The sequence below is a fragment of the Osmerus eperlanus genome, chromosome 8 (assembly GCF_963692335.1).
Source record: "Osmerus eperlanus chromosome 8, fOsmEpe2.1, whole genome shotgun sequence".
Taxonomy (NCBI): domain Eukaryota; kingdom Metazoa; phylum Chordata; class Actinopteri; order Osmeriformes; family Osmeridae; genus Osmerus; species Osmerus eperlanus.
Window position 1 is genome coordinate 17961028 of NC_085025.1, and position 17967 is coordinate 17978994.

General features: G+C 43.6%; 1 protein-coding gene across 1 annotated transcript in view; it reads right to left on the reverse strand.

The window, feature by feature from the left end:
• ppp2r5a (protein phosphatase 2, regulatory subunit B', alpha isoform) overlaps window positions 1-17967 on the reverse strand; it is a 94701-nt gene that overhangs the window by 17980 nt on the left and 58754 nt on the right. Inside the window, exons 3-6 of the mRNA XM_062468327.1 lie at window positions 15764-15865; window positions 14430-14522; window positions 4175-4305; window positions 2444-2503 (exon numbers count right to left, since the gene is read on the reverse strand). Coding sequence (XP_062324311.1) covers window positions 2444-2503; window positions 4175-4305; window positions 14430-14522; window positions 15764-15865 — 386 coding nt within the window. The remainder of the gene's footprint in view (window positions 1-2443; window positions 2504-4174; window positions 4306-14429; window positions 14523-15763; window positions 15866-17967) is intronic.

Sequence of the window (17967 nt, forward strand, 5' to 3'; positions counted from 1 at the left end):
CATTTTCTTTGCCTTCCCTTTCAAATGCAACATTCAACTTACTAGACAAAAATGATATCCTGAGAAAAGTGGATTGAGGGGTATAGCTCCATAGACCTCCCTTCATTCTGCACTCGCCTGTGAGCGCCCTCATATGGAACCTCGAGTGGAACTGCAACCAGTCCGGGACAAGTGGATTTTTTTGTAGGGCAAGTGGAAGAGAAATTGACTTGCCCCACTGGACAAGTTAAAACTAACAAAATAAAATTCCATGTTACTTGCACTGGCCAGCTTGCAAATACTGAGGATAGCCTATCGAAGTTGAGTTAGCCAATGTCGTTAGCGATGCTAGCTAACGTTAGTTTGCTAGCTGTATAACATTTCACTGGGTCTTGCAGCTGTTTGATTTACTAAAATGATTATGAAATGTTATGTTCTACTAGCCATTTGCCTACTTTAGCAAGTCACAGTATTTCCAAGCCCTGATAGTGTAACTGAGACAACACAGTAAATAATTCCTCTTTCAAGTAATAAGCCCCCGTTCAAGTGTTGCGCATTAAATTAGATCAAATAAGTGTGCTGGAAACTTCACATTGCCTACTTGAATTCGGAATCGTAGATTATAAACTTGAACATGACGCCATAACCAGTGTTGGGAAAGTTCACTTTCTACATGAACTAGTTTAGTTCATAGTTCACAAATTTTAAAATGAACTAGTTCAGTTCATAGTTCATAATTCATAATTTTGAACTAAGTTCACAGCTCCAAAAAATGAACTAGTTCAGTTCTTTTTTTCAATATGTTGCGGGCTATAATTTTTCTAAATTATTTCCACAGCCCATATAGAACCACAGACGGTGCGGCGGTGCGACACTGGTGGCTGCCGTTGCCAGATTGAAATCTCTATCTGTCTGCAATACCGCTCTCGGCCTCTACGCAACTTCGGCGCTCTCACACTTGCCAGCAGGCATAGACAGTAGAAGAAAGCACACGCAGCGATTGACTGGTTGGGCAACCCTGGATACAGTACTGTCAATGGTGTGTTTTTCGCTTGGAAGTCTCTAGAAATCTGGCACCTTATTGAACAAATTTAAAAAGAGTGAACGTGCCGTTCACAGACACCAGAATGAACACGTTCACAGTATCGTTCATCAGGCAGTAATACAGTACGTTCAGTTCACGTTCACCAAAATTATGAACGAGTTCATGAACTTTCGTTCAATGAACGCGTTCAGGCACAACACTGGCCATAACAACCAATTACGAATTGATTTTAATCACTGAAGCAGTTTAACCAGAGAATGTCTAATATGGGGAGAACTGCCACTCGGGAAACTTCCGGGTTCTGAACTGGTTGCAGTTCCACTATAGTTCCATATGAAGGAACTAACGAGCGAGTGCAGAATTAATGGAGGTCTATGGAGCTATACCCCTCAAAATTCACTTTTCTCAGGATATAATTTTTTGTCTAGTAATTTGAAATCTGAATTCGAAAGGGGAGGCAATTTTTTTTTTTTTGACTTTCTGTTCTAAAAAGCCTTTTAAAATGTCAATGACGTCATACACATCCGCCAGATATACTGCTTTACGGCAAGCTCTGGTCACTTCCTTTTTTCTCTCAAGGCATCGACAACACAACTGACAGGTTAGGCTCTCCCTGTCAATACACATGCTAGAAAGAGTTTTGGCTTGCTAATGTTGCTAATGCTCTGACATTCTGCTTCTGCTTCGGATGCCATCAAGCGGGATCTCTGGTCGTAGTCAGTCCTTCACTAACCAATCAGCATTCATTAGCAGAATGCTAGCGTGTTATGGGCAACAATGACTCATCCTGTAAGAAATCGAAAGGACATAAGTACTCGTTCATTCAAGTTTCGACCTATAATCCATGTTGAACATGCAAAAACTACAACCAAATCTGAGATTTCTCAACGACAATCAGGTGAAAGAGACAAATTTAGCCATTTAGCTCCATAGACTCCCATTCAGCATGCACTCGCTCACGATCACCCCCAGTGGAACTCTGGTGGAACTGCAACCAAATTCGGTACATGGGGCTTATTAGGGAGTGGACAGGCTCTCCTTAAACAGGCTCTGATTTAACCTTGACCCTCTGCTAGTACTACTGTAGTGTAGTACAGTATGCTTTGCTTTAATTATTGATATGTCCCCTTTCTTGTTGATTTGAATATTCTGAATATATCCACTGCATATTGCAATCCGTTTCCCCTCAATCTGGAGGTATCACTCCAAAAAGAATCACTTACACTGACCGGTACAGTATGCTACTGATACAGCAGTATAACAGTGGTACACTATACAAAGAAGTAACGCTTGACGGACTAACAACGGTAACTAAGGTGGTCGTGGCTTACGTAAAAGGTCAATTGAGCTCCAATGTTGACATGGCACCATGTGTGTGCAGTCTGTGTGATTAAGCAGCGCTGTGAGACGCAGACTCACCTCCCCAGGATCTCCAGCAGCTCGGCCACTCCGTTGAAGTGGTCTGTCTCGTAGATGAACCTGCAGGAGACAGAAAGACGCATGAGAACGCAAACACACCTGCAGCCTTTCCACAAACACACATCCGCAAGAAACAGCAGCGCACGTATGGCTGCCAGCGCTAAGTGGGATAGTGAAACTGGGGATTCAACCCTGAGTCTGAATGAGTTGAATATTTAAATGCATAAATCCCCCCACATCCCCAAAAATGAAATACTGTATGTTTAGTCACTGTAGGGCAACTAACTCCATACCTCATTTGTCGCAGACAGCCTGGCTGAGGTGGGAAACCTATGTGGGCCAGCCCAGGCAGCTCTGGAGGCAGTACCAGGCTGCACCAGGCCCAGCTTCTATTTTAAACCCCGGCAGCAGATGGTTGGAGGAGGCACATCCATTGTCTTCTACACCACTTAACTGGTGGCCGTATTATTATATATATTTTTTACTACTTTCTGCCCTCAGCTGATGGCAAAACACAGCCCTTTTTAAAATATATATTTTTGGCCTTTTTTAGCTTTATTGGACAGAGATGGGGACAAAGTGGGCCACTGTTAAGGCCTCAACACATATGATACACGCCCCTGTCCCTAACCCGCAAAATACAGACATTTGTAGATACAATGCTGGACTTTAGTCTCCAGCAACCAGCCCAAGTTGCTTAGCGAAACCTAGAGCTGCATAGACCTGCATGCCTTAGGGACTGACTACTAGTTTCCACTAACACAAACCATATGTTTCTTGCCTCTCTATTAATTAGGAAATGAAAATTATCTGTGAAAGTGCATTTAGAGATAACAATGCCTGTGCACCATCAGCTTTCAACTCAGTAGCCTTCCTCAACCTACCTAGCGCCTAATAGACAGTATTGACATGACAGGATGGGATAAATGCTGGCTTATCAGATCTGTTCTGGTATGACTGGGAGATCAGAACAGATCACTTGTTTCTCTGGTAGAAAACAGAACTTGATAAAATGTGTTTCTCACAACATTCTGTTGGAGTAGAGGAAAATTCTAGTTGAAATAAAAACATCCTTAATTCATATTTCTGACATTTCGTCCTTGTGTGTGTATCAAAGTAACAAAATAGCTGGTGCTTAAAGTATTTGTGTTTTCCATGGTGATGATAAAATTAATTTGAGTCTGAAATAAGTCTGCTCTCCAGAGCTGTTATACTCATGGTCATCTTTAGGTGCAATGTGCAGCTCAGAAAGCCTGAGCAAATGGTTGGGGGGGATGGGACATCACGCTGTGTGATGTCCCACCCATGACGCAATGTCAGAGCGCATGTGTGAAGTCTGTAACTTTTCCAGTGAGAGCCCCCTGTGTGACTCCAGACCCTCTGACCTAAAGGAATTTCAAGCGTACATGACAGCAGATGTGCTTGGCTCTGATCTACACTCCTGTCATGTCTATCTAGCTGTGAAAGCTGCAGAGGAAACGCTCACAGCTCTGCTCGCTTTCTACCCAGCAGGCCAAAGACAGAGAGAGGAGCAGAGAGAGCAGGGAGGAGCAGGGTGGCAGGAGAGCTGGAGGACAGAGAGGAGAAGAACAGGGATGGTTCAACCTGCCTGACCCTCCCAAAGGCTGAGCTGAAGGCAGGCTCCACCTGCAGCTAGATGGATGCTGCCATGTGACTTACAGACACAGCCCCAACATCAGTCCCTACAATAAAAAGTTTTACGCAGCTCACCGCAAGAAAATGTTGTTGATCTGTTTCCTGATGAATGCTCGCAAGCCCAGGAACTTCCCGTAGATCCGATGCAGGACTGTCTTCAGGAAGTCCCTCTCTCGGGGGTCCTCGCTGTCAAACAGCTCCAGGAGCTGCAAAGACAAACACCAGGAGGAGGGAGGGAGGGAGAGACAAAGAGAGAAATAGGGAGTGTCAGGAGAGATATAGGGGCAGAGAAGGAGAAAGAGCATAATTTAGTCACTCGTAGTCACTCGACGTCACTCGTAGTCACTCAACGTCACTCGTAGTTGGTTAACAAGCAAACCGTCAAGGACGTATTTTTTCAGTGTACCGGCTGCATAGTTGATCACATACAAAACACACATAGAAAACCCAGGAACAGAAGAGCACAGTATAAAAAGATTTGGCATCAACCTTTATACCAAACAAACAAATAAAATGTTCCAACGCATGGCAGGCATCAAATACACAAAAAAAAACAAATAGCCTACTGAACATAATCAAATCGTATCATATTCCAGTGTTAAACTGTTATTTAACATGCATGCATCCCTGTTGGCTCTGTTAAGGGATAGGACTGACACAGAGCATTTATTTCCAGCAGTGTGTGATGAATGGTTCCACTAGAAGTGCTCTTGGCAGCAGGGCAGCTGGCAGCAGCAGGCTGCTAACCCTAACACCAGGATGGCAGGGTTGCTACCATTCCACTGAAGACCCTTCCAGACCTGCCATCTTCTCCCAGCCCAACACTTTGTGGAAGGCCACAGGGTTGTCTCAAACGTGCGTAAAAAATATTTTTGGTAGTTTGTGGCGATGGGTGGCATTTCACGACATTGACACGTGGCCCCTTGTGGGTATTCAGCCATAGTGAGTGCCTGAGGCCTGGGTCAATATTCAATTAGCGCCGTACAGTGCTGCACCACAGGGGGGATTGAACACAGCTGTGGAGCGTCCTGATTTGAACTTCACCTCTGACCTGTGTGGCACGAAGCAGAGACAGTTTTCCTCACGGCACACCCTCATCACATTACTTAGCCTTGTCGGATGCACCGTGTTTGTCACATCCGTCAATAGACTATGACTTCCTGACAAAAGGGAGAATGACATACAATTGCTTGTAGTGAAAGCAGAATTAAACAGTCTATTGAGAGCTGGCGAGTGCCTTGTAGACTAATTCAACTTCTGACAAAATTCCCACTGTGCTTATGAGAGGAAACAAGAAGCCTGCACTGCAACTATCTGGATGTTAAAACAGCCTCCTGTGACTAGCCTATCTCACAATGTTCACATTGTAGCGCTGAAGGATATGACAGCTGTCTGTTTTAAATGAAATCACATCGGCATCAGATGACTATACTGGTGAGTGAAAGTCCACAAATGTGTCTGTCAACCATCTGAGAGGAGACACATTTTCACAGACAGAGTGAAGTTCACGTGAACATACTCCATTTCTACCCAGAGCTATTTTTGTGGGGTTTTTTTTGTACCTGGAACCTCATCTGAAAGTGCAAATCTGATGCGTATCTGCCTGCTACCTCAAAGAGACATTGGGCTCAGCTTGAAGCCCTCTTAGTCGATCGATTTGGAAGCCAAATAACAGGTTTCTATTTTTAAAAGGCCCAACTCCCGCCATGCCCTGGATGGAAAAAGCGTAATAAATGAAGGGGACTTGGACTAGTCTATTTTTGTCGCGCTGGCAAACACTGCTTGACAGGCTTAAGGAACATGTTGATGCATTTCGTGTGTAGGGATGGGGATCGTACATTTTTATCGATATCGATACCATTTTCGAGACTGCTTAACGATCCGAGTCTTTAATCGATTCCACTATCGATACTTTTCTGGGGTGAGCTTAAACTAACCACCATCTAAATGAATGAATTTGGCAAATGTTAAACATATAGCAGCACCCACAAAACCCACGTCACACTTTATGTAAACAAGATTACTGAACAACATTTATAACAATAACTTAAGTAAAACAGATGTCAAATAGAACAAGGGGAACGTGTTGCTCTCAGGAGGAGGCTGGATAAAAGGAGCACATATTGGCACAATGGATCCTGGCTCTGGCTAAATCTACAATTGTCCACTACAGATGTACTATCCACAACCTGGATAAGTAACTAGTATAAATGACTGTGATTGGTTGGTTGTCAAAAAGTGACATTGACAAGCCGTCATTGTTCAAAACTTTATGAAAAGTTTAACACGTTTCAACAAAAGGCACTTGATATACAGTTAGGTCCATAAATATTTGGACATTGACACAATTTTCATCATTTTGGCTCTGTATACCACCACAATGGATTTGAAATGAAACAATCAAGATGTGCTTTAAGTGCAGACTTTCAGCTTTAATTTCAGGGTATTTGCATCCAAATCAGGTGAACGGTGTAGGAATTACAACACATTTTATATGTGGCCCCCCCCTTTTTAAGGGACCAAAAATAATTGGACAAACTAACATAATCATAAATCTAATTGTCACTTTTAATACTTGGTTGCAAATCCTTTGCAGTCAATGACAGCCTGAAGTCTGGAACCGATAGACATCACCAGACGCTGGGTTTCGTCCCTGGTGATGCTCTGCCAGGCCTCTACTGCAACTGTCTTCAGTTCCTGCTTGTTCTTGGGGCATTTTCCCTTCAGTTTTGTCTTTAGCAAGTGAAATGCATGCTCAATTGGATTTAGGTCAGGTGATTGACTTGGCCATTGCAGAACATTCCACTTGTTTGCCTTAAAAAACTCTTTGGTTGCTTTCGCAGTATGCTTCGGGTCATTGTCCATCTGCACTGTGAAGCGCCGTCCTATGAGTTCTGAAGCATTTGGCTGAATCTGAGCAGATAATATTGCCAGAAACACTTCAGAATTCATCCTACTGCTTTTGTCAGCAGTCACATCATCGATAAATACAAGGGAACCAGTTCCATTGGCAGCCATACATGCCCACGCTATAACACTACCTCCACCATGCTTCACTGATGAGGAGGTATGCTTTGGATCATGAGCAGTTCCTTCCCTTCTCCATACTCTTCTCTTCCCATCATTCTGGTACAAGTTGATCTTGGTCTCATCTGTCCATAGGATGTTGTTCCAGAACTGTACAGGCTCTTTTAGATGTTTTTTGGCAAACTCTAATCTGGTCTTCCTGTTTTGAGACTCACCAATGGTTTACATCTTGTGGTGAACCCTCTGTATTTACTCTGGTGAAGTCTTCTCTTAATTTTTGACTTTGACACAGATACGCCTACCTCCTGGAGAGTGTTCTTGATCTGGCCAACTGTTGTGAAGGGGTTTTTCTTCACCAGGGAAAGAATTCTTCTGTCATCCACCACAGTTGTTTTCCGTGGTCTTCCGGGTCTTTTGGTGTTGCTGAGCTCACCAGTGCGTTCTTTCTTTTTAAGAATGTACCAAACAGTTGATTTGGCCACACCTAATGTTTTTGCTATCTCTCTGATAGGTTTGTTTTGATTTTTCAGCCTAACGATGGCTTGCTTCACTGATGGTGACAGCTCTTTGGACTTCATATTGAGAGTTGACAGCAACAGATTCCAAACACAAATACCATACTTGAAATGAACTCTAGACCTTTTATCTGCTCCTTGTCAATGAAATAACGAACTCCCATGAGGGAATAACATACACCTGGCCATGGAACAGCTGAGCAGCCAATTGTCCAATTACTTTTGGTCCCTTAAAAAGGGGGGGGCCACATATAAAATGTATTGTAATTCCTACACCGTTCACCTGATTTGGATGTAAATACCCTGAAATTAAAGCTGAAAGTCTGCACTTAAAGCACATCTTGATTGTTTCATTTCAAATCCATTGTGGTGGTATACAGAGCCAAAATGATGAAAATTGTGTCAATGTCCAAATATTTATGGACCTAACTGTAGTTAAATGACTAGTTAACCAAACCCAAACCTTCCTTATCTCACCCCTATTTTGTTCTGTCTCTGATATTGTTTAACAAGATGCTTAAGCAGCCCACAGAGCCATGCTTCCCGGTGACTATGTTTTGAATGATCAGCAGCGGGGCAGGGGAGACTAGTCTTTACTCACACACTGACTGTGCTTGTAAATAATCTTTCCGGTTTGCGCACACATCAAATTTTAGGGGCAAATGCGAGTGAAATAGTTGCACTGTACAGCCCTGGCTCTTATTATTAGGGTTCCTCCGGTAGGAGGGAACCTATTGTATTCGTTAGTTTTATTATTATTATTATTAATCTTCTTCTCCTTGCGCCACAATAACTCAACATGTTATTGGTAACAAATTTTCTAATTTGGCACATTGATACTACATCCAAGTGGGTACCCCCACACCAAATATGGGACACCTTCGACTGTAGGGGGCGCCACAGGCCACGCCCTAAAGTCTGATTTTCAAAGTGATGGCATTTCCACCCCATTGCTCCAATTCTTCTGAAACTTGGCTCATGGCTCATTTTTCATGAGGAACAAAAAAGCCTCAAGGACCCATAAGGTCCGCCATGATGGATTTTCCTGTACAGTGATAATTTGGGAAAACCTTCAAAATTCCTCTTCTCTTGAACCAAAGCTCTAATTGACTTGAAATTGAAATTTTACTTAAGACAGTTGAATCAAATACAAAATGGCTGAAAGGGGTGTACTTATGTAAATGTCCACATTGCCTCAATACGTTTGTGTCACTAAATCAAATGTCATTTTGAATGATGGTTTTTCAAACCTAATAGGGTTCAAGATGACATCACACTGAAGTACCATAAACAATTTCACCTTGGTATGTCAAAATATGATTGAATTAGAGCTGTTTCAACCTTGGCTGAATCTAACAACGCTTACCACAGGAGAAACAGCTTACTTTTTCATACAGTAACTGAACATGACAATATTCAACACTGAGAATAGCTCAATGGGCTGGGACGGTGACCCGCTAAGTATAAGGTCGTAGGTTCGAATCCAGCCACAGTGGTTGAGCCTGTCTTACATTTGAATATCTGTTTAGTTAAACAGGATGACATCGTTCTGAAGTACCATGCGCAATTTCACCTTGATATGTCAAAAGATCATTGAATTACAGCTGTTTAAACTTTGGCCGAATCGAACAATCCGTGCTACAGGAGAAACGGCTTCTTTTTTTTGTACAGTAACTGACCACGTATTCTCATCCTTGAGGGTAGCTCAATGGGTTGAAACGGTGTCCTACAAAGTGCAAGTCACAGGTTTGAATCCAGGCACAGTCTTTTGGCCTGTCATCATTTTGATTACTTGTTTAGTTAAACAGGCAGACATCATTCTGAAATCCCATGCGCAATTTCACCTTGAAATGTCAACCGTTTCTTAACCTTTGTCCCAAAGCTGACCAAAAACTAATACTCATATCACGCAGTCGGAGCACAGCTAGATAATCAGCGTCAGCACCCTTGGGTACCCAGCATGCAGTGCGACATGTCAAAAAACGCAAAGACTTTTGGAAATAGTTTGGTTACAACAGCCGTGCGAGGGATTTCAGTTGTTGTATTCGTTCAGTTAGATGTTTGTAATGTTACTGTTTGTTAGTTAATATCTTGTTGGTCACCCTGATTGTGCATGTTGTGTAGTTTAATCGGACCAGAGAGTCGGCTGCTGTACTGTCACATGAGCGCTGCCCTAGCCCAGTTGCCCACATGACTATTGTTAGTTGTGCATTGTCTGGAAAGAGATCAACTCAAGAAGAGTTTCAGTATCCTATAAAAAGTTAATACTCAGCCCTTACTAATCATACAATCTCAGCAGTTGGTGTGCAGCAGAGAGGCTAGAGAGACTGACTAGTAACTTTATGCTCATGAGTTAAAATCCCTGTTCAGCCTATTGTTGTTGGCCAAACAAAGTAGTTTTGCTCTCTTGTTGTTCAAGTCTCGATCTTCTACAGTGTACATGTTTATAATATTTTGCCATTTTGCGGAGGAACCCGCATCGCTGCTTGCAGCTATATTTGAGGCTTATTATTGTCAACGATGGATAATTGCTACGCAGTTGGGGTGAGCTGACAGCGCTCACCGTGCATACCTTGGGTTGAGGAGGATTGTCCTGCAACGGCAGCTGGAGTTGGTACCGTTGCTTCTCGAAGACAGTTGAATGTACTGCATTTTACCTTTAGCTGATGCACAACGTTGAGGTGCTTATTCATTGCAGTAGTGTCCCGTCCCCTTACAAGAAATTTTCTTCGATCATATATTACACGTCACTTCGTCCTTATCTTTGGCTTTATTAAAATGTAGCCAAGCCTTTGACCGCTTAGTACGTTCAGCCATCGTAGCTAGCAACAACATGAGAAATCAAATGTAGTGAAGTAGGGCATGAGCCAATTACATTCTTCTTTTGGTTTAAAGGCGTTTGGCAGGCCATTCAATTGAATTTAGTAATTTTATTAGACAATCGATATATGTTTGTGCACCAGTGATTTGATTTAAATGACATGACTTGTCTCTCGAGACATAAGTTACATTATATTACCTGGTCTCGATAAGCTCGGACCTTATTGATATTCGGGTTTTGAGAAATTTGGAACCGGGTCCTTACAGAACCGGGTATCGATCGTGTCAGATCAATTCCCAACCATGAGACAAAGTACCTGGTTTCCTATGTACATAAGCAAGGCAGAGACCATCCAATATTATGAAACAAATTAGCATGTCCACAGTAGAAATATTTTGTGTGTGTGTGTTGTTACACCATATGTATTATCGTGCTTGCGTAGCCGGGTGGGGTGCTGACTGAGAAGGCACTAGGAGGAAGTGTGTGTGGGTGCACTAGGTAAACACGCAGAGAGGAAGTTGTGACCCCGGGATTTCCTTTTCACACCCCCACAACCCCTGAGCTCTCCTTCCTTCACTGATGATGGGTCTTCATGATAACCCAGAGCTCTCCTCCCTTCACTGATGATGGGTCTTCATGATAACCCAGAGCTCTCCTCCCTTCACTGATGATGGGTCTTCATGATAACCCAAAGCTCTCCTCCCTTCACTGATGATGGGTCTTCATGATAACCCAGAGCTCTTCTCCCTTCACTGATGATGGGGCTTCATGATAACCCAAAGCTCTCCTCCCTTCACTGATGGGGCTTCATGATAACCCTGAGCTTTCCTGCATGGGAAGTGTTCCTGCCAACTCTGTTTTGCTTTCAACAGACTCACCATCCTGAGGAAAAGCATGGTTCCAAAACAGCATACAAACATCTTATCTTAACAGCCAAGAAAAATCGGCTTCTGAGATACAAGAAAAGGTTCACCAGAGATGATGATCCTAGATTTGAGGTTGTATATCAGCGTGCATCTTAAGAGCAGAGGTGTCAAGTAACGAAGTACAAATACTTCGGTACCTTAGCTACTTAAGTAGAAATTTGGGGTATCTATACTTTACTGAAGTAATTATTTTTCAGCCGACTTTCTACTTCTACTCCTTACATTTTCACGCAATTATCTGTACAAATAGCCTTGTTAATCCAATTTCAGTTCGGCTTGTTTTCATTCCGGCTTGTCATTGTTCAAAAAAACACACACACAAAAAAACTATCCAGAAAAAACGCGCCATCCGGATAGAGTGAATTTGATTGTGGTTGGATGAGAAGTATAAACATATACCATTCCGACACCCTATTGGTTTATATGTGATCCATCACCTGCACATGACACAAAATAATGTCAAACTCCAGCAAGGAAATAGCAGACGTATGTAGCCTACGAAGATGTCCGTGGCAGAGACTCAAGAGAACTCGAGCAAAATGTCCGAACCAAGCACCAGCGAGGAGGTTGGTAGCTAGGAAGATTAGCCAACCCTTCTACATCCCTGGCCGTACCTGGAAGAATTTTTTGACATGTTTGGATGCAAAAACAACTCCTTTAGAATGCGCTGCAAGCTCTGCGCACCCAAGGAGGCTACCACAAGCTAATGGCTTTCACAAACTCGCCGTCTAATTTGAATAAAGGCTATTGATAACATGCCTCTGAAGTTTGACTTTTTGCAGCATTACAATACTTATAGGCAACTAGTCATCATATCTTCTGCTCAATGAAACACATGTTAATGCTTAGTAGTAGGCTAAACATATATGGTTCTTTAATGTATTTGCATTGTACTAAAATGCGTTCATTTTCACAAATTTTTCAACATTAACATTTCAATATAACAAGTCATTATGGCCTTTGGAAAAATAAATGGGGGGGGTGGGGGGGGGGTGGGGTCGTGCATTATAGACCCGTGCCTAAGCTTTTGTCCTTAATGGCATTTCTTCTCCTTACTTTTACTTTTATACTTTAAGTAGTTTTGAAACCAGTACTTTTATACTTTTACTTGAGTAAAAAGCTTGAATTGATACTTCAACTTCTACAGAAGTATTTTTAAACCCTAGTATCTATACTTCTACTTGAGTAATGAATGTGAATACTTTTGACACTTCTGCTTAAGAGAGCTGAGGACGCAAACAGCTTGTTCAGATGTAGGGTTGAGGGCAGGGTTGGACTGGCCGTCGGGAGAGTCGGGAGATTTCCAGAACAGCCGGTCAAACGTCCGCGGCATAAAATATATATATATAAATAATACACGGTCGTGGGCTGGTCTGCGTTTCAAAGTCCTGGGCCGTGTTTCAGTCCCAGTCAGGACCTGGTTGAGGGTGTGGTTATGGATGTATGGATGTCTCTGTCTGTCTGTCAAGTCAGTCCTTCATCTATCAGGTCGGCCAAGTCCATCAGGTCAGCCAGCCAGAGTGATCACCGTGGTGCCATGACGCCGGTCCCAGCAGGGCACCTACTCATCCCTGGCCACATCTCTGACAGGAGTCTGAGTGCTCCTGCCCCAGCAGCTCTGCAGCATGACAACCCTGACAGCCCACACCATCCCAACACCGCCTCACACACCTCCCCGACAGCCAGCACACACCGTCAAGACAGCATGATAGGTATTCTATTGACAGAGACATTTCTAATTTCTGATAGCTACAGGCCAAACCGTTGCTGTGAGTCCAATGATCAGCCCTGTAGATGCAGGAAAAGGCTTAAGATAACCATCAGACGCAAGAGTTTAGTTGATCCTATTCGATTCAGGATCATCAAAGTCAGCATTCTGAGAGGAAGTTGTTCTGTGGTACAGTGGCACTCTAGCTGTAATGACACGCCTAACTTCCTTCCTTACTGCTTTGTACTCACACACACTTTCAAAAATATATCACCAGACGCCTACAGGCTGAAGCACTCTCCCTGGTTTAGATGCCAGGACCCATCCTGACAGCAGAATGAAAGGAGTCCACTAAGCAGTAGTCCGGTACAGAGCCGCTGGGACTAGTCTCACAGCCTGACCCTCCCAAGCCTGGCTCGTTGAGTGAGAGCGGGGTGATAGAGGATAATAAACCAACCCAAACTCCTCCTTCCCCCCCGCCCCCCCAACTGCCGTCCCCTGTTCCTTCCTGCTAAGTAAACAACAGCGGCTATTTAAAGCTCCTCCGATGCCGAGCTCACATCATGGAAACTCAGCCTTAGCACCTCAGACGGCTCCAGACAGCATTCCAGGTCGTGTCCCTGTTCGGTCACTTGCTCCAGTGCATGCTTGTTACCCCCTAGCCCAGCCGAGACTGATGCAGTGGCAGGCAGGAGGGAACCACAGCCCCCATGCGAGGCTCTGGCTGGACCCTCTACCTCCTTCTTGATGAGGAGCATTAGTGAAACTGCATTCTGGGAAAGACAGAGCCCAGAGGGGATTAAGGCCAGCGGCATAAGGGGAAGCTCAATAATGTGCTCCAAACAAATGAGGTTGTGGTGTGGCCTGCCTCACAGAAAGCCTTTTGTTTAAACATAATCTTCTTCTAACCAGGTGGTAACAAGAAGAGTTTTTATTTTATTTGATGAGAATCTAAATCATCATTGTTCTTTTGTGTCAAGCTGAGGTTTTCAAAGACAGAATTAAAAACTGCCACTTCTTTCAAAGCAAAATCAAATAGCCACAACCACCCCAGATAGATTTCCCTTTCAGAAGATTATTCAATCATGGTTTGTGTTTGATGTATTGTACTAGAATGCTTTTGAAGAGGATATGTTTAGACGTTTCAGTGAAGCCTGTAAGACTGCAGGATTTGTATTTAGCACTGGCCTTTTGAGTGTGATGCAGCTTTTTAAAGTAGTGCCAAAAGCTTCCATCAAAGAATAAAAAATAACACACACAATTTAGCTGAAAACAACAACACCAAAACTTGTCATTGTAATAGTTTGGGAAATTAATGGCTCGACAGACATACCTGCAACACGAACTTCTGGTCAATGTAGCGCTTTGCAATGCTGGGCTGAAAGTCTGGGTTCTCCAGAAAACGCAGGAGAAATTCATAGACGAGCTGGTGGAGAAGCAGATCATTGTGATAATTAGAGTTCAGTCATCAGACCAGCACAGTACTTCTAATTTCACATGGAAATAATAAATTACTGTCAGGGCTCGACAATAACGATGGCCCGGGGCCAGTAAAAAGTAACGTCGGGACAGTTAAACTAGCAACTCACTGGCCCGATCGGGCCACTGCAAATTATTGATTGAAAAAAAAAATTGCATCGTAAAAGTCTAATGAATAAATGACTTTGCAGCTCGTGGGGGGCACAGTTGGCAAATCAAGACTTGAGTAGTGCATGACGACTGGTTGTCAAATTGTAATTCTCTAATCTCTCACATTTTTTAACAACTGGCGCGAGACTGGCGCGAGACAATAAAGTGAAGATGGCAGCAAAGTAGAGCTACGAGCTCAAACAGAAGCAACTTTTTTTATGGAACAAAGATGCACTGTGTCGTCTGTCGTATGTTCCCGTCTAAAGCAGACAAAAGTGGATATTTTTACAGAGGCACCGACAATTTTCGAAAACAATACCTGACCAGCCATGCTAGCAGACAGCACCTGGTTTGCGTGACAGCTAAGCGGATGGTTGACAATCCATCTTCGAGGCCGTTGACCATGCTGGTCAGGAATTTAAATGTAGATGCCCATCGTGTTATTGCACGACTTAGAACAACGGCATAGCACGTAATTAAGACGGGCCAGCCGTTCGTCTCGTTCCCCCAGGCTATTGAACTGCAGCAGAAGAATGGTGTCGACTTGGGTACTTAGTATCATACTGATGAAATGCTATGGAAGCTTTTATATATTAGCATTGAGGGACCAGAGGTTTCAGTTTCAGCCAGACAGAGTTGTGCAGAGATGGCTGTCAGCAGGGAAGAGATCACGTCATGTTTGAGGTTAAAAGTCAATTGTTTTGCTGACTATTACCTTTTAATTTTTTATCACTAGAAATGTGATTTCATTTTTGTTCTTTTTATATCCAGGATGTGTTTAATAAATGGTTAAACATGTTAACAGAATAACACAACTTATAAGTCTTTGGTTTTGTTGTAACAATGATAAATTACAACTTTTGGAGGGGGGGCCAGTAAAAACTGTCTTGGGGCCAGTAAGTTTCAAACCCACTGGCCCAATGGGGCCAGTGCCAATTTTTTTTAATGTTGAGCCCTGACTGTAGTATTTATATTACAGATTATGATCCAAAAAACTCCCAAATTCTCCAGTGCAGTAGCTAAGCACAGATATGTCACCTGTATGTGAGGCCAGGAGGCCTCAAGAGTGGGCTCATCCTCCTCTGGGTCAAAGTCGGGGTTTTCACTTGGCGGAAGAGTCCGGAATATATTGGTGCTGATCTGGGAATAAAAAGAAAGAACATGAGATATAAAATGGCTGCAAACAATGATAAAGAGATCAGTCCACAAATCACAGGAATTTCACCCAGTTGACAAATCAAATAAACTCCACAAAAAAAGTTCGGAAACGTTATTTCGATCGATTATTCCTCCCCTTCAATAATACCAACCGGTATTGTATTTTATATAATTGGAAAGCCTGATTAGTCACATTTACAACGAGGTACAACTTGTAAGGATCATGCATTCGTGGAATGAGCAACACAGCTAACCATGTGGGTAGCGGCCCCAAAGAATTTGCCAAAATCCCCAGTAATCTTCCCCTGCAATACACTCTCATTTTGAGCTTCAAGTGGTGTCAGCTTGGGCGTGCTGTACGTGCCAGGGTGACCAATGCAAACATGTTGGCTGACTTGCGACAAATTCTGGTTGAGGAATGGGATGCCATCCCACAGCAGTGTGTGACCAGGCTGGTGACCAGCATGAAGAGGAGGTGCCAAGCTGTTGTGGCTGCGTATGGATCTTCCCACACGCTACTGAGGTCCCTGACAGTGTAAAATGAATAAAGTGTAAAAATGGCCAATATGTGTCGTTTTTTCCTTATTACTGTGGGAGAGTGCAATTATCCAATCCACCAAGCAACTCAAAACGAGAGTGAATACCAACAGAAGAATATTTCAGGGGATTTTGGCAATTCTTTTGGGTCCGCTACCCACGCGGTTAGCTGTGTTGCTCATTCCACGAATGCACGATCCTTACAAGTTGTACCTCATTGTAAAGGTGACTAATCAGGCTTTCCAACGATATAAAATACAATACCAATTGGTATTGTATTCTCCAGGCTCTCCCTTAGAGATAGGGTGAGAAGCTCGGTCATCCGGGAGGGGCTCAGAGTAGAACCGCTGCTCCTCCGCGTTGAGAGGAGCCAGTTGAGGTGGCTCGGGCATCTGATCAGGATGCCTCCTGGACGCCTCCCTGGTGAGGTGTTCTGGGCACATCCCACTGGGAAGAGGCCCCGGAGAAGACCCAGGACACGCTGGAGGGACTATGTCTCTCAGCTGGCCTGGGAACGCCTCGGGGTCCCCCAGGAAGAGCTGGTGGAAGTGGCCGGGAAGAGGGAAGTCTGGGCCTCCCTGCTTAGGTTGCTGCCCCCGCGACCTGACCCCCGGACAAGCGGCAGATGACAACGACGACCAATTATTGAAGGGGAGAAATAATCGACCGAAATAACGTTTCCGAACTTTTTTTGAGGAGTTTGTAATACATTAGACTTGCGAAAGATTTGTACAGACGACAAGGACAAATTAATCCTCAGGTTCCGCTGCTGAAGTCCCTCTGAGCCGACAAGCCACATTCATTCAAGTACTGGTGAGGTTAAGATAGCATGCTGCTTTCTCACTCATTCTTACTGTAGCACTGAACTCAGACACATTTGAATAGAATGACCACAGGGTCATTTGAACTGAAAGCCTGTGTCTTGTGACCTAGAATATGGTAAGTGTGCTGAACGCCTATGCTGCTATGGTCCGAGAACACATGAATAAGACAAGGCCAGGAAGTGACCCATTCCAGTAATAGGAATGTTGTATTAATGTATTAAACTGCTGTTTAATACCTATTACAGAGAGACATTATCACACCAAAGCATGGCAAAGGGAAAGGAAGCACACAGTGTTAGGAACTATACACCAAAATACAAAATACTGAATAAATGCATCTATCAAACCCCTGTGGAGCATTTAGTCTAGGCCTATTCATCTATTAAATATAAACTAATCAGCGCATTACCAGAGGTTTGGCTAAGACCACTAGTCTCCAACCATTGCTCTAGCTCTAGAGGACGCACAGGAAAATGGCATGGCCTCCTGGGGAGAATAAATAAGGAGGGTCCATTACCAAAAGAGGGAAGGAGAGAGAGAAAGAGAGAGACAGATAGAGAGAGGGAGAGATAGAGAGAAGGAAAGACAGAGAAAGAGAAACGGAAGCAGAGAGTGCCGCAAGGGCAAAGAACTGGCATCTTCCTCCCCCATCTTGTCTCCTGGTCCTCCTCCCTCCACACATTCAGGGTGGAATTCTGGGCTGCTCTCTTTGGCCTATTTCTA